The 25,222-nt window shown below is 41.2% G+C and overlaps 1 protein-coding gene across 1 annotated transcript in view; it reads right to left on the bottom strand.

Moving 5' to 3' along the window:
- Ptpn21 (protein tyrosine phosphatase non-receptor type 21) overlaps positions 1 to 25,222 on the bottom strand; it is a 79,801-nt gene that overhangs the window by 36,483 nt on the left and 18,096 nt on the right. Inside the window, exons 3-8 of the mRNA XM_017800810.2 lie at positions 13,290 to 13,459; positions 7,152 to 7,249; positions 6,038 to 6,105; positions 5,227 to 5,297; positions 2,960 to 3,047; positions 1,750 to 1,838 (exon numbers count right to left, since the gene is read on the bottom strand). Coding sequence (XP_017656299.1) covers positions 1,750 to 1,838; positions 2,960 to 3,047; positions 5,227 to 5,297; positions 6,038 to 6,105; positions 7,152 to 7,249; positions 13,290 to 13,459 — 584 coding nt within the window. The remainder of the gene's footprint in view (positions 1 to 1,749; positions 1,839 to 2,959; positions 3,048 to 5,226; positions 5,298 to 6,037; positions 6,106 to 7,151; positions 7,250 to 13,289; positions 13,460 to 25,222) is intronic.

Here is a 25,222-nt window from a genome sequence, read left to right on the forward strand (position 1 = left end):
TCATACACATAAATTTGTTTAAATTGCACTCAATGAATGGCAGACACAAAGGAATCAATAGACAAAAGCAGTAGGATATGCCTTACTACTTGATAAAAATATAAACCTTCCATTGTTTTTAATTAAGAGAAAAGAGAATATCAGGTATCCCAGCACCTGGGAGGCAGAGGCAAATTGTGAGACTGAGGCCAGCCTGGTCTCCATAGTGAGTTCCAGGTCAGCAGGGCTACAGGAAGACTCTGTCTCAAGAAAGATGTAATTGGTACTGACCAGGAAGGTTGCTCCCTGCTGGCTAGCTTTCATCGCACTAGAAGGTGCTATGCAGGCTGCTGCAGAGGAAGAATCATCAACAGTCTTACTTAGTTGTGAATCCTGTGAACTAAATAATGACCAGCTTGGCAAGATGTTCCAGCATCTGGGTGCAACAGTGGCACCAATGTTATAGGGTACAACTGCTTTCCTATTGGATGTAAGGCCTGCTCCACAGAAGGAAACACATGTCTGGTACTATAAATCTTGCTAAGAACCCATGGTTGGGAAGCTCACAGGCCCTAGGGGTGGACCTATTACCATTATTTTGCTAAATGGACATAGTATCAAACTACCCTCTAAATTATTATCTCTCTACCCATAAATTAATACAGCTCTCATACCTCAGAGAAGTTTCTTTGAGCAGTGTGCAATAGTTAATGCAAAAGCTCACAAGTGGTCAAAGTACAAAGAGTAAGTGTCTGTGTGCTCAACAGCAAAGGGGACATCTATATCACACTCCTCTTCTCAAACTCAGGGACTATCAGGGAAGAGGAAATGGAAAGATAGAAGATCCAGAAGAACAGGATGGCTGCACTCACGGCCTACATAAAATCAAGCCAGTCAACATCCCAGTCAACATCCCAGTGTGGCGGAGAGGGACCTTAGGAGTCCCCACACCTGGCTAAGGGGCTATTGATGGCTTCTGGAGGGGGGAGAATCAGTTTTCCTTAACGATCTGGCCCCTGGTAGATTATCTATGCTCCAGTGTATGGCCCCATTAGTATATGGTCAGCACAGATTGGACTTAGTGGGTTATATATTAAAGACACAAAGTTGGGGGAGGTGTGGGGGTTGCATTGGGAGGAGTTCAAAGTAAGGGGTGAATATGATAAAAATCTATTGTATGCAGGCATGAAATTCTCAAATAAAAAATATTTTTAAAAGATGTAATTGGAACCCAGACTACTAGAAAGAAATTTTAAACAACCTGTAAACTCCCTGCTTAGAAATTACCCCCACTATTAGCCATCTTTATATACCCATTCTGTCTTTCCTACTACAAACACTCCAGGATTTCTATGAATGAACATCATCACTTTTATAATGGGGAAGATCAACTTTACAAAAAAAAAAAAAAATTTGCTGAGATGTTGGTATTTTAGCAATTCTGCTACATAACTAAATTCAAAAGAAAGCCTAGATTTTTCCATAGCGAACAGCCCTAGAAACAAGAACTCAAATGAAAAATTCATTTCAAACCAAGAATGGCTTACATACGGCAAGAATAAGGTCAGATATTTTTTAAGCATTTAACAAACACTATCATTATAAGAAATATTCTCTTCATATTTAGTTTTGAAGACAGTAGTGTATTAATCTATTAGTACCCAGGTGGCATTTTACTCTAGAAAAGGAATATTTCCATTTTCTAAGAGAACTTAGGAAAGACTTGTGAGCAATTTATCTACTGTAACCATTTAAAGAATATAAAAATACCTAAATACCACAGGAGGCCTTCCATTCTTGTGTTTTACAAAGATACCTTCAAGACATGCACCAATGGATATGTCACTTCCTTGGCTGTCCTGAAAGAAAGAACAAAGGACACTCAGGAATTGGGTGCATACGGAGAACAAGGGGCTGGAGCGATAGCGAGTATGCTTGTTAAAGAGAACAATTACATTCATTTCCAGAACTTGTTTCCCAGACATACAATGTTCAGACCTACAGGGTAACTATTGAGAAGGAAAGTCTGATATGAATACACAGTCTTACTAATATTATTTATGGAAGCAGTTGACTCTTAGGGGTGGGGGTGGTTGCTGTTGTTGTTGTTATTGTTTTGAGACAAGGCCTCCCTATAGCGCCAGCTGGTCTAGAACTCACTTGGCCTTGATCTCACAGAGATCCACCTGCCTCTGCCTCCAGAGTCCTGGGATTAAAGGCCACCATGCCCCGCTGGACTTATTTTAAAAATATTTTTATTACTACAGTTATTTATTTATTTTGTGTGTCCATGTATATGGGCAAGTCTATGCCATGGTACACACATGTGAAGGTCAGAGGACAACTTGCAGGAGCTGATTCTCTCCTTCCACTATATGGGTCCCAAGGATCAAACTCAGGTCATCAAGACTGGTGGCAAATGCCTTTAGCACTGAGTCATCTCTGCAGTCCAAGTCTGGATTCTTAAGGAACTATTTCCTGACTCTAACAGAGCACAGAATAGGATTGTGTTTTACTATAAACCTCTGGCCACAAGGACCTCAGCTTTTAAATTCCTAGATTTTTGTACATCAGGGCATCTTCAAGCTTCCCTACTATTCCTTCAAATTGCTAAGCTTTTCCTTTTTCCTTTTTTTTTTCTTTTTTTTTGTCTTTTTGAGACAGGGTCTCCCTGTAGCCCCAGTTGGCCTGGCACTCACTTTGTAGACCAGGCTGGCCTCAAACTCATAAACTCATAGGCCTGCCTCTGCCTCCCAAGTGCTGGGATTAAAGGCGTATACCACCACCACACCCATCTTTTTTTTTTTTTTAAACAACACTTTGTTGCCTACTCTAGCCTCAAATAATTCACCTACCTCAGCCACCAGTGTAGGTTGGACTACAAGTACACACAAACATGTGCACAAACAGGTACAAACAGGTACATACACAAGTTTGCTAAGCTCCATTTTCGACAGCGCCAGCCTCTGGGCACACTGACCTTGGCAGGGTAGCTCTCTTCTCCATAGCCATCCATCCTCTCTACTTCCTGCATGTACAGCATTTCAGCGTCAGGAGCCACGAGCCCTCTGCAATCCAAGAGACATTACTGAGATCACTCAACAACCTAAACCTTTTAAATAATGCTTTTCTTAAAAACTATACATAAATTCGGAATGGGACATTATAAGCACTTCAGGCTTCTAAGCAAATGTCTTTAGTGATACTTATCCTTCAATATTTAGCAAACACTGACTACCTGTGAAACACTGGGCTGAATTTGGAGGGTGAGGTTTAGGCAGACCAGACAGGCAAGGGGCGAAGCAGTCCCCAAGATAGCTTCAAGTCAAAGCCAGGCATTTTACCTAAACCAGCAGGCAGTTGCTTAACTACCTCAAAATATCAGGCATTCCTGAGAATTCTGGTTTAAAGGCCAAATGATAAATGCAAGAAATAAGGGCAGGAGGCGGCTACATGGAAGGCTCTTTTAGTTCAGATGACTAGAATACTAGAAGGGGAAGGACGGGAACTCAAATTCATGGAGACTCACCTCTCCGGCCTTCTCTTCTGCTCCCCCATGCGCCCAAGGAACCCCACATGGCACCCATCCCAGACTCTGCATTTCTTTAAGCATACTGTGTCCCCTCACCTCTGAACCTTTGTACATACAGAGAGAGAACTTTCTTGTGATATAGCTGTCAGTCACATAGGGACCTAGCCCATCACTAGTTTCTTCATGACTTTGTGTTTATACCAATCCCAACTGGTTACATTCTACGACTGCCTAATGCCGGCCCTGCCTCATGCAGTCCTGACACATTCTGCCCCTGCACCCCTTAATCTGTTACTACTACTAAAGTGGGTTGTGATGCTATCTCTTGAATTGCTGGGAATAATAAATGCACTCTTGGGAGGCAGAATTATTTAAGCAATAAAATGACAAAAAGCAGGGCAATGTGTACCCGAAGGATCAAGTATGCTAAGGACAGCACAAAGCAGAGGTAGAAAAGCAGGATTAACAAATTTGTAGAGAGAAAGAAAACACTCATGAGCATTGGGAAGGAATGCAGAAAGAGATGTGAGGAAAAAGACAGTTTTAGAAGGTTAATCTTTTGTGACCAACTGTATGGATTAGGCAGACAGACTACAGGTAAAAGCTGGCAGGTTACAACCACAGACCTTCTTTTCAAGTCACTTCTACCACACATCAGCACCTAAATATTCCTGAGCTTTGTTTCCTTGTCTCTAAGATGGAGACAATATTTATCACAAAGAATACTGGAGTTATAAAAATGTAACTGTATACTAAAAAAAAAATCTAGAATTGGCCAGGTGTGATGGAGCAAGCCTTTAATCCCAGCACTCGGGAAGCAGAGGCAGTTCAAGGCCAGCCTGGCCTACAGAGTGAGTTCCAGGCCAGCTAGGGCTACAGGGAGACCCTGTCTCAAAAAAGACCAGAAAAAAAAAAAAAGAAAAGAAAAATCTAGAACTGTGTGGTATTTGGTCTAGGGTTAAGAGTTGGCGTTTTAGGAGTGTTTCTTAATGTCAGTAGAAATCCTCCATCAAGGAAAGCCAAGGGTGACCAGCACAGAGGCATGCAGAAGCGTAGTCAGGGCAGTAAACACCAGCACTCTTATCACAGCTCCCCAGAGGACAGAAATGCTGCTTCCTAACATAGCTGGGGGAGCAATGGTGGTGGTGATGCTTGTGTAATCCTAGCACTCAGGAGGCAGAGGCCGCAGGATGCCAAGTACAAGGCCAGCTTGGTTCTCAGAAAACTCAAGGCTAAGGGATATAGCTCAGTAGTAAAGTGTTTGCTTAGCATGTATAAGGCCCTGGGTTCAAACTCTAGAACAGTTATTTAAAAAAGAAAACAAGCCACCAGGGGACTGAGTCGTAAAAGAAAACTTCACTAATCTTGAACTAATTTATACAGGTTTAGCTACTAAGCACATTTTTAACATATAGGGTGATAGCCTGGAGCAGTACCTGGCTACTTGGTTTTCTGTTTTGTTTTGTGGTCTTTTTGGAGAGAGGGTCTCCTGTAGCCCCAGCTGACCTGGAACTCACTATGTAGACCAGGCTGGGCTTGAACTCAGAGATCTGCCTGCCTCTGCCTCCCGGAGAGTACTGGGATTAAACACGCCCTGTCCTAGTGAGTGCTACTTGTAATGGCAGTAGCAGCTATGACAGAGTTCAAATTCAATACCCTGAACACGTTTCAAAAACAAGCAGGCATCAATTCTCCATCTTATCTCCTAGTATTACCTGTATTTCTGATGTAGTAAGGCCACTTTTTGGGTTGCTTCTTCCAATACCTTTTCATCTTGTAACCATCCCTGAAGGAAACACACAGCAGTAAGTACATACATTTGAGAAGGAACCACTGCCTCTATTATTGACTCTTGTCACTTTAGACAAAAATTATGGCTAGTACTAATATTTGGGAGCTTTGCTTATGTAGGTAATCTTGATATTTCTAATGAATTAAGTGGCTTCTGCTCAGGAACCAAAACTTGCCCTGCCTTCTCAATTCATCCCAGAAGTTTCAGCTGAGTTACTCAAGGTTGATAAAATCATCAACCAGTTCTGAGCCCCGGGCAAAACCAGCTTATACTTTCTCTGACCAGCCATGTAGGCTATTCTAGGCATTCTTGTAGACTTTTAGAAGAGTGGAACACCTTCCTCAGGTGTTCCTGTACAGTGGTCATGTCACTTCATCAATAGTAACTTTAAAAAGCAGAAGGCTGGGTTTAACACTATTGGGACATCAAATTTGTTCCAACATTAATTTTGTGGTTCTCCAAAACTGAGAACAAATCCTTCTCCTTAGGCTCACATCAAAACACAAAAAAGAATTTCTTTAGGCACAGCCCAGCAAATAAACCTGTGGATTTACAAAGACCAAGAAGACCATGACCGGGAGACTGATACCCAAGTCATTCACAGGAAGGAAGTGACTCTGTCAGTCATGCAAGTCCATCCTTGTAGATCTACCATATGTACCTCATTTCAGGGGTTACTAAGAGTATAGGGATAAACCATTCATAAAAAGACCCAATGCCAAAAGAAATCTTACCACAGGAAACAAGGCAAATTTCTGAAGAAAGTCTTGGGATTCATACTGATCAAAGTCACCAAAATCAGCTACACAAAATGATAAATAATCACATGTTGATTACATGTAATTTTCACAAGAAAACATTTATACAACAAAAATCAATATGCAGTATATGGATGGCATGCTTATGATTCAGAAGTCAAATCTGACTGCTAACAGAATGTGTTTTGGGAGTAGCCTTTAAAAAACCTTCAGTGGATTCATGTCTTTTGGCTTAGAAAAATATCTATGAATTAAGTAAAAACATGGTTTGTACTTAAGTAAAAATTAAAAACAGCCGGGCGTGGTGGCACATGCCTTTAATCCCAGCACTCAGGAGGCAGAGGCTGGAGGATCTCTGTGAGTTCAAGACCAGCCTGGTGTACACAGTGAGTTCCAGGACAGCTGGAGCTACAGGGAGACCCTGTCTCAAAAAGACCAAAGGAAAAAAAAAATTGAAAACGAACTGAATAGAATATGCTGATCTTTAGAGCAGGTCACAGTGTACTCTATCTAGCAAGATGCAAGGAATAGAGTTCCATGTCTATTGGACATTCGTTTGTCTCAAGAACAGGTCTCCATGCCTGCTAATATCTGAGAGTTTATTATTTATTAAATTGCAATTCCCATGGTTAAGTGACAATGATCATTTAAAATAATGCACTATCAGAAACGTCTCCAGAGCACAGATATATATACAAATATGTATGTTAGGCATGACAAAATACTGAATTAAAAAATGTTTATGAGCCACAAAACAACTTCTATTACAACTAACAATGCTCTATAATCTAGAGCATTGAGAAACCAAAGACATGGAATATGTATGTTTTTCTATTTATTGGACTGTTTGCCTATTTGCTCCCTTTATATATAACAATCTTCCAGAAACTTCTAAAGTTTCACATTTTATTGAGTCAATCCAAAATAATATGTTCCTACAAGGAAATCTCTTGTCTAAAAGCATATTTCACTAATATATGAATACCATTAACAATTCATATAGAAATCAGCTACTTTAGAATCGTTTGATGGTTTTGTTACAACACATATCCTAATATGCTAGAACTATCATTTCACATGCACGTCTTACCTTGAACAGCTAAGCCTGCTAGCTGAACTGCTTGTTCTAATGTACAAGGAATGTTTCCTTCCAAAATATCTTTCTTCAGTTGCAGGTAATACTGATATCTATTTTAAAAAAGATGAGTTTATGGGGTCAATTATCGATACTATCTCCAACTAAGACAATACACTTCAGCATAATTTGGTAGAGGAGCTTAACTGTCAAATAAAACCATAATCCTAGATGATTTCAAAGAATGGAAAGAATGCCTTTGACCATATGGGCGGGCACACACACACACACACACACACACACACAACCACTGAATATATTTAACACATTTATTTTATCCCTGACTTTATTTCAAAACTAAAACCAGGGAGCTAGGGATATGGTTCTGGAGTAAAGCATTCGCTTAGCATGTGTAAGGCCCTGGGCTTGATCTCCAGCAACCTCCACAATCCCCATCCCCCAAAGAAAGTCAAAGCTAAAATCATCTATAAGACAACTGGCCATCTGTCTCATACCCTACAAAACAATCCCAGTTATCTGTTCCTTACAGTGAGAAAAATGTATGATCAATGACCAGTCTTTACTTAAAAACCTCTCTCATCACTTGGTAATATAAGACTGTATGTACTTAGTTTGGTAAAATTCCCTAGCCCTGAAAAGTAAATCCTAAGGAAAATGATTCTTGAAATTTCAGATCAGGCTATCACTAAGATTTTTACATGAAATCCAAAAAGAAGAACTTCTGAAAGACTTTCCTAACACCAGTCATGTAGGGTTACTTTTAAGACAGAAGGCTCCTGCAAAGAGCAAAGCTTAGGGTCAAGAGACAAGGTTAAATTCCAGCTCCCCAACTTAGGATTTTGCCTGATCTTGAGCAGGTCATAATTTGTGGATTTAAAAGTTATTATCAATTAAAAGATATGACCATCCCGTCACTGGGTTGAGCATATGCAAGTGACATCTAGAGAGCTGTTAACGCCACACTAGGACTGCGACGGGCACTCAGCAGCAGCTGGTATCTGCACTGCACCTTCAGCTGCCGAGGCGCACCTCACTACAGCCACTTTCCATTTGATGAAGCTCTAGAGTAAAGATGTAGTGCTTCCATTTATTTAGTAAGTCTTTTATTTAGTGAGCAATTAGGGCCTGCTGCTGTTCCAGAGCACTGCTACTCACACCGGAGATAAAGTATTGAATCAGATCCACTGATGCTGCCAGTGCAGTTCATAAAACTATCTCAACCAGAATCTCTCTAGTGTGGTGTCTTTAAACAGTCCAGATGCAGACCATAGGACTTCTCCAGAATTCAGATGAATTCTTGTGTCAGCTTTAAGGCTCTCTTTGTTGGAGACTTACAAGCCCGATGAAAACACCATCCAATGAAAATCCAACTTTTCCCTTCCGCCAGTTAGTAGAACTCATGGGTTTCCCTCAAGCCCCTCAGTCAGGGAATGCTGGCAACTCTCGGTCCTGTCAGAGAGTAAAACTTACAACTTTCTATAAGGCTTTCACAAGTCAGTTTGAAAGAGACTGTACTTAGAGAAGTCTATCTATTGGGCATGGTTCCAGAGTCCACTTTAATTATTCTAGGCTTCTTAAAATAAATAAAATCCCTGAAGAGCAACATACAAAACACCCATGGCCCAAATTTTTCCTACCTTAGCTCTTCAACATCTGTCCATATTTTCTCTAAATCGTTCATTGCTGATTTAATATCTTTTACACAGAAGTCTTACCTGAAATTTCCATTGTAAATGAAATGCCAGGAAAATGTCAAGCTTAACAAATATCCCCCAGAATAGTGAGTCAAGATAAGCCTCTCTTCATTAAAATTTATAGAGATTATGATATTGTGTTATAAGCAACAGAAAATGGACCAGTACAGTAATCGAGATTAAATACTATAAATTCATGAATTTGCAAAAATTCAGTCTATGCAGTCATTATTCTTCATTATGCTCAAAATTTTCTATGTTTTGCAAACAAAAATCACTTCAAGGAAGTTCCCAAGTGGATAACAATTTTTTATACTTTGTGGCTACATTTTTCTTATAAGTTTTCATTTTCTGAAGATATGTTACTCAGATTTTTGTTCTTAACTTTTCCTAAAGCTTTTTTTTTTTTTTTTTTTTTTTTTTTTTTTTTTTAATTTCTTTTTGTTATATTTTTTTTTTTTTTTTTTTTTTGTTGGTCTTTTTGAGACAGGGTGTCCCTGTAGCCCCAGCTGTCCTGGAACTCACTATGTAGACCAGGCTGAACTCACAGAGATCTGCCTGCCTCTGCCTCCCAAGTGCTGGGATTAAAGGCATGTGCCACCATGCCTGGCGAAAACCTAAAGCATCTTTAAATAGTTTTTTGTTCATTTGTTTTCATTAGGTAAAAGACTAAACCCAGGACCTCACATATACTAGGCAAGTGCTCTACCACTAAGTCACATCCCTAGTCCTGAATGGGTTTCTTATAACACCTTTTTGAGACATGATTGGCATGTAATGAACTGTTCCAATGTACAGCTTTGACATATAAAAATACTCTCAGGGGCCAGGTATGGTGGTGCACGCCTATAATCTCAGCATTTGAAGGCAGAGGCAGGCAGATCTCTGAGTTCAAGGCCAGCCTGGACTACATAGTGAGTTCCAGGCCAGCTGAGGCTACAAGGAGACCCTGTCTCAAAAGGACAAAATAAATAAAATAAAATAATAAAATAAAAACACTCTCGGGGGGGGCTGGAGAGATGGGTCAGTGGTTAGGAACACTGACTGTTCTTGCAGAAGACCCAGGTTCAAATCCCAGCACCCACATGGCAGCTAACAACTGTCCGTAACTCCAGTCCCAGGGGATCCGACAGCCTCCTCTGTCCTCCGCGGGCACTGCACGACGTGGGTGCACTTACACACACGTAGGCATAACATTCATACACACAAAAAATAAATAAATAAATAAAACATTAAAAAATTAAAAACAAAAAAACATTCTCAGGGCTGGCTGGAGAGATGGCTCAGCGGTTAAGAGCACAGACTGTTCTTGCAGAGGACCCAAGTTTGATTCCCAGCACCCACATGACAGCTAACAACCATCCATAACTCCAGTTCCAGGGAATCCAATGCCCTATTCTGACCTCCACGGGCACTGCACGACATGGGTGCACTTACATGTAGGCAATACACTCATACACATAAAATGAAAATAATATTAAAGGAATACTCTTGAAGGCACTGTCTCAAGACAAAGAACAACAGTTTGTGTGACACATAACCCTTCAACTCTTCCCCTTCCTGGAATCATGGCTCTGCTTCCTGACACAAGCTATGGGAGCTAGATTTCTCTAGACGTCTTGGAACTAGACCTACAGATTTCTAGACTATGAGTAAGTGGGAAGAGCATGCTGAAGGCAGTGGACCGTAAGAAAAAGGGCCAGGGTCTTGGCCTTTGTGGAGCCGCCACACAACTCTGCATGGCTAACCTTGGGTCCTCATTTCGGAATACACAAGCTTTTCATTGTTGATATGGATGGCCATACTTACTGACAGAGCTGCTCTCGGATTCTCCTAACCCTAATCAATGAGCCGTAATCAATGAGCCCATCCCTATGACTAATGCCTTTAAGAAAGGTCTGTGCTCTAAACTAACAACAGACTACTAACTGATCTCTTGCCACTTCCAATCTAAGAAGTTTTCTCATTATCTAGTTTATCTTCCACTATATAGGATGCAAATTGGAACATTCCACTCCTTTACAATTTGAAAAAGCTTTCCTCATTGCACCATAACTTTATAATTAGTGTACACCTCGTTCTAAGCCTTCTCTCTCCTCTCCAGGTGATCTCAGACTTTCACTATTTTCCCCATTTTCCACAAGTCATTCCCTCCAACTAGAAAATGCCTTCTAACATATCAGAAAGACAACTTTCTTACCTTTCCTAGTCAAGTCTCCATGCCCCATTCCTAGGAATTTGGAGCTTTAAATAAAGCACTCATCATAGGATACTGTGATTTTTTTATATACATGAACTGCCAGTTCACCAGACTGTGAGCAACTCCTCCAGTCAGCTCAAATGTATTCCCTACGTATTCATCTCCCTCATGACCTAACCTAGCTCTTAGATCACAGAATATCTTCAATAAATGTTTAAATGAGTTAAGGAGCCAGCTCATGTTTTTCCTTCTGGCTTCTACTTCTCAATGTTTGTATTTCAGGCCTGTTTCACATTCACAGTCAGTTTGCGGTCTATCCCTACCACCTGACCCTCTTGCCTCTTTGGTTTTCCAACCTCTTCCAATAACTGCCCAGGAGACTTGAACAGCACTCCACAAGCATGAGGCCGCATCAGTTCTTACATCTTTTTGTTTTGTTTTGTTTTGGTTTTAAATGTTATTTATTTTAGATCACTCTTATTTCTTTTTCAAATATTTTATTTATTATTTTTATTTTATGTGTATGCATGTATTGCCTGCATGTAGGTAAGTGCATCGACGTTGTGCAATGCCCACAGAGGACAGAAGAGGCTGTCGGATCCCCTGGGATGGGAGTTATGGACAGTTGTTAGCTGCCATGTGGGTGCTAAGATTTGAACCCGGGTCTTCTGCAAGAACAACCAGTGTTCTTAACCACTGAGCCATCTCTTCAGCCCCTGCACTAGCTTTTGTAAGAAAGGCAGAGTTAAAGAAAAGTGGATTTAAGACCTAGGAAGACTATAAAACATGTACACAAATAACACAATGGAAGGCCGTGACAACTGTAACCTTAACAGGCTAACAAGCAAATCATAAGACAGTCTGGAGCAAGCAAAGATCACTCCAGCCTGGGGGTCACAGAGCTTCATGGAGGAGGTGCTTACAGAACTACAAATCAGAAGATGAACAGGATCTGAAGACCTAAGTGAGAGAGAAAGACACAGGAGACAGGGATGAAAGTGTATATGGCATGTTCAAGACACGGACACTGTCTAGCTTGGCTCCAGAGTAACATTATTAAATAGGGTTAAAAAGATAAAGTAGTATCAGAGTTTGGGATATCTTAGGCCAGCTCAAGAACTCAAAAAAAAAAGTGTGAGATGCTGAAGATGAAACCTGGCCTTGCACATGCTAGGCAAGCGTTCTACACAGACATATAGCTATGCCAACAGTCAAAACATGAAAATTTTATTTTGTCTTCAGGACACTTTTATTTTTTTTAAGAATTCATAATAGTTAAGTCGTAGAGCCAGCCTAGGGGTCCAAAAACAGAGGACTGGATACAGAGAACGTTGTAGATAAGACACAATGGAACTGTTTCCAAAGAATGAAGATAAGTTGCTTGAAGGAAAATGGAGATAATCTTATTAGTGAAGGTCAGTCTCAGGAAGACATAGCTCATGCTTTTTCTCATCTGTAGGTCCTAGTCTTTATCAATACATAAAATCATTTATGTCAGGGGACGTGAAAGTAGAAAACTTGGGGGGGGAGGTGACACAGAACGTGGACACAAAGGGGTCTGATGAGAGGAGGAGGGACATAAAAGGGGACAGTAAGTAGCTGGGGATGGAAGGGATATGCTCAAAGTGCATTGTGTATCTGCATGAAAATCACCTTACATAACCCAGCACGAGCAAAGAAAACAGAACACTTAGCTCCTCTACCACACTTAGTAGCTGCTCTCCTGTCTGCTTCGGCAGTGTATTTCCTAGCTAATACTTTCTCATCATAAACACCTTCCCTGTCACTCTGTGTCTTCTTGGTCCCCCAATGTTGGCTTCAACCTGTCTACAGAAGACAGTTTCTAGAGTCAGAATTATAAGAACCCAGCAAGCTCCTTGGGGAATGAACACAGATTTTGATTGCATGCTTTAAATCTCCTTTTTTGTTTCCTGATTAGAAGGAATCAGAAACAAAACCACAAAAACATTAAAGGTGACATCACATCAAGAGTTTACCACCAGGGTGACAACATCACCTTTTCCTTTAATCATTCCTTTGGGTCTAGTGAACCCATAATTCATTTCACCATGTAGTAAAACCCTCTGGCGTACCACATAGCAGAACCTCCTCGTAACGTGGTGACTGAAAATGTGAGCAGGAGAGCAAAGTTGCAGACTTTTATCTCTGGCCTTCAACCTCCATTTCACAGCTCAAGCCTCACTTAGACTACTTTCTAAACAGCAGTATGTACCTCACCTGGTAATTTCCTGCTGCAACTGTGAAACGGAAGGCACATAAAACACCACTCCAAAGTAGACAGTGGGCTCCAGCGCATGTTTATCCAGCTGCTTCTTCAAAGGTTTCTCCAGATCTACCCACCTGCGCTGATTTTGCTTGTTGTAGTACCAGAGGCTGAAGTAAGTGACCTGGAAGAAGGGAAGGTCATTGAAGGAGGCAGGCATCACAGAAGGAGTTCAACAACAACACAATAATCAGCGACCCAGAACCAAGTGGCAGTAGTTTCCAGTTGCCTCTCAGAAATGAACAACAGCAAGATCTGAAAGCAAAAAAGGAGCAAAGCCTATCTCCATCCAGATAATAGAATTTGGGAAACAGAGAGGAAAGAAGTCAACTGCATGTCATTTCTTCATCTCTGAAATTAAAACACGGTCAAGGTCCAGACACTAGAATGTAGCAAGTGCCATTCAATTTCTTTTGCTGGTTTTCTTGGAGGGTTTTTTTTTTTTTTTTTTTTTTTTGAGACAGGGTCTCCCTGTAGCCCCAGCTGGTCTGGAACTCACTATGTAGACCAGGTTGGCCTCAATCTCACCGAGATCTGCTTGCTTCTGCCAGGATTAAAGGCATGCACCACCACACGCAGCTGTACCATGCAATTTTATGTACACATTTTAACAAAAATTACAGGAAAAATCACATCTAATTTTTCTATTACCAAAACATCTAATTTTTCTATTACACAGGACAACTTTGAGAGCCCATTCTTTCCACCATGGGTTCTGGGGATCAAACTCAGGCACTCAGCCATTTCACCAGCCCAATAACATTTCTAAAAAAGCCTAAAGTGGGGTTCTATCCAGTACAATTCTTAACAATAGCATTAACCCAACTTTTTACTACCCTTGACTTGTGGCATCTATAAATCAAATTATTTCATGTATACAACCCTTCCCCAGAAAGTGCATTAGATACAAAATTAAAGCAACTAGAACGATTTAAATTAATCATTTAATGTGGCTCTCCCTCTCCCCCTCCCGCTCCTGCTCCTCTTCCCCCTCGACTTAGAGATTAAATTTTTTAAATATTTTATTTTTTTTATTTTATGTGTGTGTGTTGCCTGCATGTAGGTAGGTGCACCCATGTTATGCAATGCCTGCGGAGGTCAGAAGAGGCTGTCAGATCCCTTGGGACTGGAGTTACGGACAGTTGTTAGCTGCCATGTGGGTGCTGGGATTCAAACCTGGGTCTTCTGCAAGAACAGTCAGTGTTCTTAACTGCTGAGCCATCTCTCCAGCCCCTAGAGGTTAAATTTTTAAAAACAAGCCAGGTGTGTAAGCACACATATGTGATCTCAATTCTTGGGAGGCTACGGCAATAGGACTTTTTAATAATTTGAGAATTTCATACATGTATATAATGTGTTTTGATCAAACCCATGCCCACTCCCTCCCCTCCAACAGCTCCCATATCTCCCCATCACTTTTTTTTCTGATAACTTCATGTACTCTTTTTTTTTAATTTTATATATATACATATTTTATGGGGCTTTTGGCTACTCTAACATTCTCTCTGAAGAGGTAACCCTAAAATCTTTTAAGGATTAGATACAAGCTCCCAAATACTTTCAATATTTTTGGCCTTGGAACAGAGTATGTTAGATCCACCTGCCTCTGCCTCCCAAGTGCTGGGATTAAAGGTGGTTTATTATTTATGTGTATGAGTGTATTGTCTGCATGTATGTGAATGCACCCATGTCGTGCGATGCCGCAGAAGAGGGCTTCAGATTCCCCTGAAACTGGACTTAAGGATGGTTCATAGCCGCTATATGGGTGCTGGGGATCAAACCCAGGTCCTCTGCAAGATCAGTCAGTGCTCTTAACCACTGAGTAATCTCTCCAGCCCCCTCTTTTTTAAAATATTTTATTATTTTTATGTGTATGAGTGTATTGCCTGCATGTATGTGAGTACACCCATGTCATGCAATGCCACAGAGGTCAAAAGAGGGCTTTGGATTCCCCTGGAACTGGAGTTAAAGATGGTTCATAGCTGCCATGTCGGTGCTGGGAATCGAACCCGAGTCCTCTGCAAGAGCAGCCAGTGCTCTTAACTGCTGAGCCATCTCTCCAGCCCCTTTCTTCTTTTATTTATTTTTAAATGGAGCTTTTGGTTACTCTAACACTCCCCCCTCTGAAGAGGTAACCCTAAAATCTTTTAAGGATTAGATAAAAGTTCCCAAATACTTTAGATATTTTTGGCCTTTGGAATGGAGTATGTTGCTAAGAGGCTCAAAGACATTTTGAGTTTTAGCCAAGAAACTGGCTACTTTTCTTTAGGGGTCTTATACCGTTAACTGCCTAGCCAAGGCCAGCCATGGCTCCAAACCAAGTCTCTGCAACACACACACACACATACACACACACACACAGCATTTAGATCTCACTTGTTGTGTAATGAAACCATTAAGATAAATCAATAGTAGCCCTGGTCTAGTCAACCCGAACAGGTATGAAAGCACTTAAGAGATGAAATAGCAGCCTCAGGCTATTGCTAATATTTATCTCAAAATCAAGTCACAGATCAAGGCCATTGGAAAAACACTGCTCTGCTGTTCCAGACTCTAGAGCAATGCTGCCAAACAGAACCTCGTGCAATGAGGAACATGTTCCACACCTGTACTGTCCAAAAAGGCAGGTGCCACTGAGAACTTGCCAAGTGGCTAGAGCTAGCTACACCTCAGTGTCATTCAATTTTGATGCCCTCAAATCAAACAGCCATTATCATTCTGAGTAGTGTAACTTCATAGCATTAGTAAAACTTAAAATAATATTCTGGTATTTCTTAGCCCTGCAATACTTATTCAAATAAAAACTGAACTTTAAGCTAGGCATGGTGATGCACACCTAACAGCAGAAGGCTGAGGCAGGAAGACTGCAGTGAGTTCAAGACCAGCTTTGGCTACATAGTGAGCTTAAGACTAGCCTGGACTTCACAGTGAAATCTTGTCTCAAAAATTAATAAATAAACTTAAACTGGCCATAGTGGCACAAGCCTGTAATCCCAGCATTCAGAAAGATGAAGCAGGAGGATTGTGAGTTCAAGGCCAGCTTAGCCTACAAAGCAAGAGCAGCATTAAAAAGATAAAAAGACTTTTTAATTTCCCTGAGCATACTTGATGTTTATATTATTATTATTATTATTATTATTATTATTATTATTATTTTGGTCTATTTTTGAGACAGGTTCTTCCCTGTAGCCCCAGGTGGCTTGGAACTCACTATGTAAATCAGGATGGCCTTGAACTCACAGAAATCCACCTGCCTCTGCCTCCCCATTGTTGAGCATTGCTTTGACTAAAGACATGCACTATCATGCCTTGTTTATCTTAACATTTTTTTTTACAAAGGAAAATTACACTCTTAACATTAGCCTATGAGTTTCTCTAAGAGTAATATTCCTATTGTCCCTTTATTTCCATAAACTAGAATGCTAAAGAAATTCAGTAAATTTGGCATGCTATACGAATAGAATAGTTTGAACATCTGCCATATGCCAGGTTTTATTTTATAACCGTGGAGCCAGTGTCTCTCCAAGTACCACGGGCCGCTCCTACCCTAAAAAGCTATTAAATTCCCAGATAATTCCTAACCATTCAAGTTTGAAAAGCATTATACTATACCACACTGTTCCACCAACATTATGTATACACAACCTATACTTAGCTACACAGAATTCAGAGGCTGAGGTAGGATCACAATTCTGAGGCAAGTCTGGACTACATAGTAAGTTGCAGGCTAGCCTGGGCTGGCCTACATAAGGAGCATCTTTGTCTCTATCTCCTCTTTCTATCTGTGTCTGTGTCTGTCTGTCTGTCTGTCTCTCTCTCTCTCTTTCTCTCTCTCTCTCTCTCTCTCTCTCACACACACACACACACACACACACACACATACACCTTCCTATGCTTGAAAAGCTGCATGGATATCAACTTTTTAAAACATTAAACACATGGCCAGGCGTGGTGGTGGCTTTAATCCTAGCACTCGGGAGGCAGAGGCAGGCGGATTCCTGAGTTCAAGGCCAGCCGGTTCTACATAGCGAGTTCCAGGACAGCTGGGTCTACAGGGAGACCCTGTCTCAAAAAGACCAAAAAAAATTTTTTAAAAACATTAAACACATGGGGCTGGAGAGATGGCTCAGCAGTTAAGAGCACTGGCTGCTCTTGCAGAGAACCCGGGTTTGATTCCCAGCACCACATGGTGACTAACAACCATCTGTAACTCCAGGGGATGCAACGCCCTCTTCTGACCTCAGTGGTTACTGTACAACATGGGTATACCTACCTACATGCAAGCAATACACTCATACATTAAAGAAAAAAAAAAAACCACATTAGGCATGGTGGGGCACACCTTTAGTCCCATCAATCGGGAGACAGAGGCAGGCAGATCTCTGAATTCAAGGCCAGCCTGGTCTACATAGTGAGTTCCAGGCCAGCTGGGGCCATAGGGAGACCCTGTCTCAAAAAGAACAGTAACAAAAAGGAACAGACCTGATAAAATGAATAAATATATAGTATATTATAATATTTCTTGCAAAAGACCCAGGTTTGAATCCCAGCACCCACATGGCAACTAACAACTGTCCATAACTCCAGTTACAAGGGATCCAACAGCCTCTTCTAACCTCCAAGGGCATTGCACGACACAGGTGCACTTACTTACATGCAGGCAATACACACATACACATAAAACAATAAATAAAATTTTTTTTAAGTTAAAAAAATAAAAATTTTAGCAGAGCGTGGTGGCACATGCCTTTAGTCCCAGTACTTGGGAGGCAGAGGCAGACAGATCTCTGTGAGTTCGAGGCCAGCCTGGTCTCCATAGTGAATCCAGGACAGCTGGGGCTACAGGGAGACCCTGTCTCAAAAACAAACAAAAAAAAAACACAAAAAAACACAAAAAAACACTAAATAAATAATTAATTAATTAAAATTTTTTTAAAAGATCCAAAAATAAAGAAATAAATAAAACAAAAGATAAGCAGAAGCTTATAAATATGTTCAGAAATTAGCATTTGTAGTTTAGATAAGGGACAAACCTTATTCATCTAAGGAAGTTAGTTACTGAGAGTGCTTCATTTCCCCAAGACAGGAAAAATAACTTATTTTACACACAGCTTTACAATGCTCAATTTAGGCTGGGTGTGGTGGCTCAGGCCTTTAATCCCAGCACTTGGGAAGCAGAAACAAGGCCAGCCTGGTGTACATAGTGAGTTCCAGGTCAACTGGGGATACAGGGAGACCCTATTTCAACAACAATAAAAATACAATACTCAATTAGTTGTAATTTCATTTCTTCACTTGTAAATCCAAGCATATTTCCAAAGCCAAATAGGATTTTTTTCCACGCCTGCTGCTGTGGCCCCCGCCCTTATAGCTTATGGATTTTTAGAAAGGTTTGTCTACTTTACTCGCTTGTGTTTCCTCCATGGAGCTCTGTAGGGTAATGTGATGAACAGCAGCTCAGCCTCTGAGTCCACACTTCAGATCTACCCTCAAGGGGGCAGAGTGACCTCTTATCAAGCCTGTTTCTTCACAGGGAGAACAGAATACAGTGCTAGGCCTTCCTCAGAGTTGTGAGTACTTTACAACTTGCAATTGTCTTTAATTACTGGCTTTCTGTTCTTATCTCACATGATTCCTTGCAAACAACTTTCAGAGCTTTCTTGACAAGAACCTGTACTTGATAAAATTTTTTCAGGTGGCTACTGTTTCCGTCTGTTCTCACAAGTGACCAAACAAGCTGACTTGATCTGTGGGAAATTCAGCCTCTCAAAACACTGAATCTTCTGGAATCCTTACATAAATTCTCAATATCACTGACTAGATTTCTATGAAACTTTTTTTTTTTTTGTCTTTTTGAGACAGGGTCTCCCTGTAGCCCCAGCTGTCCTGGAACTCACTTTGTAGACCAGGCTGGCCATGAACTCACAGAGATCTGCCTGCCACTGCCTCCTGAGTGCTGGGATCAAAGGTGTGCACCACCACACCTAGCAAATTCTATGAAACATTTTAATGTCAGATATTTTATACTTCTTCCTAGTTTGTTCCAATGAAACATATCACAATAGCCTTCAAGGAAGAATTTGATGATTTCTTCATAGCTGTTTAAAATTTTTCACTGCTACTCACTTAGATTTGTACAGATAACTGCCTACTGCGTAACTATAGTAAAAACAAAAGTTAAACAGAGCTTGGCTTCTTTTCAGACAGTATGGTTACCTCACTCTAAATGAACTGACACCACCTGTTCTAGGCAAATCCAGATCCTGATAGAATGTGATCCTCTTCCTAATTCCCAAGTCATTTCTTGTCTAAGTATTTTAAGACTCTTAGATTGTACTATTTTAAAAACAGACCAGAGAGATACACAAATTAGCTGGCCGGTTTTAAAGCCACTAATGCATTATGCTTGATAAAAGTTAATCCCAGGTAAAATTGCAAATATAATTTTATCCTGTTGTCTTTCTTAGACATGCTGAAGTTAGAAGTCTTTCATCAGGACAGAGATGAGAGGAGACAGCCCAAGATAAAGTCTATCCCAGGCAGAGATCATCTAACAAGGGTAGTTAACAAGCTCTAGCCTAATTCAAGCCCTAGGCTTAGCTCCACACTGAATCTGCCATAAATAATGAAGTATGGTACTTCCTCCTCCTGACCACAGGTTCCCTGTTGTCAAAGCCAGCAGCCCTTTCCTGTCTGTTGAGTTTTACTCTTCTCACCTTAATCCAATTGCACAGTCCTTACCTTATAGGTAATGTGATAATATACATATCAGCACACTATCACACCAATATGAGGACTCAGGAAATAACAGCCAAAAGTACATCTTAGTCTTTTAATTATACTGAATTTTATCAAACTGAAGTCCAAGTAATTGAACTCCTTGAATGGCCAGATTTCTATTGTAGCATTTAACTTTTAGGAATAGAGTGAAATGAGCTGGCTTCAGAGATTTAGTGGCTGGAAGTCCAAGGTATGAACCAGTATTACTGTCTACTTGAATAAACTGCTCTCATTTTCCTATTTACAATCCTAGAAAATCAGATGCTATGAAGAATATGATTATTGTAAACAAGGTAATTTTTAAGACTATATTATGGGGAGTCGGTTGTGGTGGCACACGCCTTTAATCCCAGCACTTGGGAGGCAGAGGCAGGCAGATCTCTGTGAGTTGGAGACCAACCTGTTCTACATAGCAGGTTCCAGGCCAGCTGGGGCTATTGAGAGACCCTGTCTCAAAAAGACCAAAAAAAAACTATATTATGGGCACTAAGGATGTAACTCAGTGGTAGAGACAGACTAACCTAGCATGTAACAGGCTATGCGTTTGATTCCCAGCATGACCAAATTAATAAAATGAAATAATTCTATCTCTTAGATGTCCTAGATTTCTCCAACCCTTCAGTTCACACTGACACTAGGTGTCAAACAGTATTCTGGGTAAGAGCAGTACAGCAATGTCTTAGTTTGTTTCTCCATTGATGTGACAAAACACTCTGACCACTACCAACTTGGAGAGGAAAGTGTTTGTCTTACATCTCCGAGGTCACAGTTCATCTGGGAGCCCAAGGTAGGAACCTGGAGGCAGGAGCTGGAGCACAGGCCATGGAGGAACTCTGCTTACTGGCTTGCTCCCCTGGCCCTTGCTCAGCTTGCTTTCTTATCCAACACAGGCCCACCTGCCCAGGGGTGGCACTACCCACAGTGGGCTGGGCCCTCCCACATCACTCAGCAATCAAGAAAATGCCCCACAGACATGGCTACAGGCCAGTCCAATGGAGGCAATTCCCCAATTGAGGCTCCCTCAACCCAGGTGCGTCAAGTTGACACTAAAGCTATCCAGCACAAGCAATGAACAGGTACAGCTCTCCATGGCATACACATCTGTCAGTGAAGACAAAAAGCATCATACTTGGTACACCAGGTACGGAAAACTGCTCTAGGGACATGACATTTCTAGAGAGTAGACTAGGAGCTGTGCATGGTGGCTCATGCCTTTAATCCCAGGACTTGGGAGGCAAAGGCAGGTGGATCTCTGTGAGTTTGAGGGCAGCCTGGTCTACACAGAGAGTTCCATGCCAGCCGGTGCTACAGGGAGACCTGGTCTCAAAAAGACCAGGGAAAAAAAAGTCATTTTGATTAAATTCCACAAATCTAAGGGCAAAACAGAGCCCCTTGTTCTTCCACCATTAACCACTGTGTCCTATTATAGGACCATTTCTTATGTCATTCCAATAAATTAATTAGATATGTTTTCTTTATCCAAGTCTTATAAATTTGAGACCCTTTCAGCTTGTCTATCAGCTTAACTCACAAATACCTGTTTTAGAGCAGTATAAAAAAGTAACCGTTCTAAGCTGGGTGTAGTGGCACATGCCTTTAATCCCAGCACTTGAGAGGCAGAGGCAGGCGGATTTCTGTGAGTTCAAGGCCAGCCTGGTCTACATAGTGAGTTCCAGGACAGCTGGGGTTACAGGGAGACCCTGTCTCAAAAAGTAAATAAATAAATAACCATTCTATCTTTATTGAGAAGATAGTGAAAGTGAGAAAGGGCTAGGGATATAGGTCAGTGACATGCCAACCCAGCACCAAGACTCTACAGCATAGAAGAGAGAGGAAACGGGCAAAATTAGATAACTTCAATCCAATTCAGCACACATTCCAGTGTTTATATTTCTATGAATTCATAAGAAAAACACTTCTTGGCACTTTATTGAGCCCAAGTCTTCTTGTCCCACCTTACTCCTCAGGCTCGGACAGTGTTTTACAGCTGCAGCCTGCTCAGGACAGAAATGTGAACTGATCGAGCAGCCTGTTATAAACAGCTTATTTTTCTGATAGTCACTTTTGTCAGATCAAAATTACATTTGTCTTGTGTTACCTAAGGACAGTTTTGATTTGGGACAGGACAACAAAAAAGGTAAAGGGAATTACAGGGGATTTCAGAAACCTGAGTGAATGTCGACTTTAATACAGTTTAACAAAGGACCCAGTCAAGGTTAACTTCTACTGCCTGAAAAAATACTATTGAACATGCTTCCCTTTGCCTTAAGACAGACACAGCAGCTCTATTGTTCTTAAATTAGCACTACCATGAAAGACGGGAGAATTATAAGAAACGAACCAACCAAGGCAAGTACTTGTGTTGCTAAGATGCTATGCAGATGCACCTGAAGAAACTCCTAGATATTCATTAAATCTATATTTGCTTTCTTCATTATTCAAAATTAGTAAATCATGGTTTCATCACACATGAAATTACTTTACATCTTTAATATATTTACAAACTCGTTTTCTAATTACAAATGCCCTAGGAATAGTAAGCCCCTTTTCTTTTTATTAATGCAAAAAGGGTACTTCTCCTTTTCACAAAATATAAAATTCCATTTCACAAGAGCTACACTTACACTTTTTTTTTTTTTTGCAATTATTTATTGGGGTGGAGGGGGGTCACTAGCATGCCCAGAGCACACAACTTGCAGGAGTTGATTCTCTCCTTCTACCATGTGGGTCCTGGAAATCAAACGCATGCTGTTAGTCTTGGCAGCAAACCCTGACCCTGACCCATCTTACCAGCTCCACACAGTTTTCATAGACTTTTTTTGAGGGGGGAGGGCAGGTCTTTTTGAGACAGGGTCTCCCTGTTGCCCCAGCTGACCTGAAGCTCACTATGTAGACCAGGCTGGCCTCGAACTCTCGGAGATCTGCCTGCCTCTGCCTCCCAAGTGCCAGGATTAAAGGCATGTGCCACCATGCCCACTAAAGATTTCCTTTTAAATTATGTTCCTCACTGAGGACCAGGGCAGAGAGTACATAACCAGGCACTAGAAATACATTTTTCAACGGTTTAGATACATTTAACACAAGCTACATTTTATTCCAATAAGTGCTACTTAAAAATAGGTGAGGGCTGGCCAGATGGCATGTGCCACCCCCACAAAAATAAGTAAGTGTAAAAAAATTTCTAAACCGCGCGCGCGCACACACACACACACACACACACACACACACACACGCACGCACACTTGTGAGTGCGAAATACTTTTCTATTTAAAAGTAGAAGGGCTGGCTGGGCATGGTGGCGCACGCCTTTAATCCCAGCACTTGGGAGGCAGAGGCAGGCGGATCTTTGCAAGTTCTAGGACAGCTCAGGCTACAAGGAGACCCTGTTTCAAAAAGACAAAAAAAAAAAAAAAAAATAGAAGGGCTGAGGATGTACCTGAGTGCAGAGCACTTGCCTCCTACGGCACACGACTCTTTGATCCCCAGTCCCACAAAATAAATAAATTCTAAAAAGTAGAGGTCATGGGGCTGAAGAGATGACTCAGCGGTTAAGAGCACTGACTGTTCTTGCAGAGGACCTGGGTTTGAATCCCAGCACCACATAGTGGCTAACAACTGTCTGTAACTCCAGTTCCAGGGGATCCAGTACCTTCTTCTGACCTCCACGGGCACTGCATGGCACCGGAGCACTTACACACATGCAGGCAATATTTATACACATAAAATAAAAATAACAAATAAAAGAAAAAACAAAATACAAGGACTACAGGTGTGTACTACTAGTCCTGGCTCTGTGGTAGGTCCTGTTGGCCATGTAAACATAGGGGACTCTTAAAGACAAGGATGTGCAGAAAGGTTGCTCACAGGGCTAGCAGGTGTTGTTGGCACCTGCCAGGGATCTCAGCTGCTTCTGTCAATTGGAGAAATTAAATTCTCCATGTAGGTTGGGGTTCCCATGATGGGAGAGCTGGGTCCAAGGAGGAAGTGGAAGCTATCGGTCATCTCAAGCCCTAGGCTTCAAAGCCCGACCACGTTACTTGTATATTCCCTTTGGTTGGGACAGTTGCAGAGCCAACTTTAGTTGAGCTCTCCTTCATAGAGGAGTGGCCTGTGCAAACACAGTTTTTAATCTACCTGAACCTCAACTTTGACTCTAGTGCTTTCCAGATGATGTCATGCAGAGCAGAGCAGGATTCACCAAAAGCATCATGTCTTGCTTCTTTCTGGATCCTTCTCTGACATCTCTCAATAAGCATTTTTTTTTACTGTTTAATATCAGTTATACTTTCTGTGAACATACATACACACACATATATATAACATGTATATCTGAATATGTATATATTTTCACTATATATTTCTATATATACTGCATTTGAATCAAATTGATTTTTTTTCTTTTGGTTTTTTTGGGACAAGAGTCTCCCTGTTGCTTCACCTGGTGGGGAATTCACTATGTAGACCAGGCTGGCCTCTATCTCACAAAGATCCCTCTGCCTCTGCCTCTGCTTCTGCTTCTGCCTCCTGAATGCTGGGATTAAAGGCATGTCCTTAATCTCACAGAGATCTGCCTGCCTTGGCCTCCCCAGTGCTGGGATTGAAGGCATATACCACCATGCCCAGCTCCAAATTGATTTCTTTAAAAAATTTTATTATGGCCAGGCATAGTGACACATGCCTTGTGGTCCCAGCCCTCAGGAGGCAGAGGCAGGAAGATCTTTGTGAGTTCAAGGCCAGCCTGGTCTACATATAGAGTTCCAGGCCAGCTGGGGCTACAGAGAGACCCTGTCTAAAAAAAAAAAATTATTATGCATTATGGTGGCACATACTTTTAATTCTAGTACTTGGGAGTTCCAGGCTAGCCAGGGGTGAATAGTGAGACCCTGTCTTAAAAAATGCCAAAACATTTTTTTATTACATTAAAATTTAAGTATGTGTGTAAAACTTGTGTGCCTGCGTGTGTGTATGGGTGAGTCCTTGTCACAGCATGCGTGTGGAGAGCAGAGGACAACTTGAGGAAGTTGGTTTTCTCTTTCTACTTGTGGGTCTTGGGGATCTAACTTAGATTGTCAGGCTTGGTGGCAAGGGCCTTTATCAGCTGAGCCAT

This window comes from Nannospalax galili, unplaced genomic scaffold, assembly GCF_000622305.1.
Source record: "Nannospalax galili isolate Female #2095 unplaced genomic scaffold, S.galili_v1.0 scaffold500, whole genome shotgun sequence".
In the NCBI taxonomy this organism is placed as follows: domain Eukaryota; kingdom Metazoa; phylum Chordata; class Mammalia; order Rodentia; family Spalacidae; genus Nannospalax; species Nannospalax galili.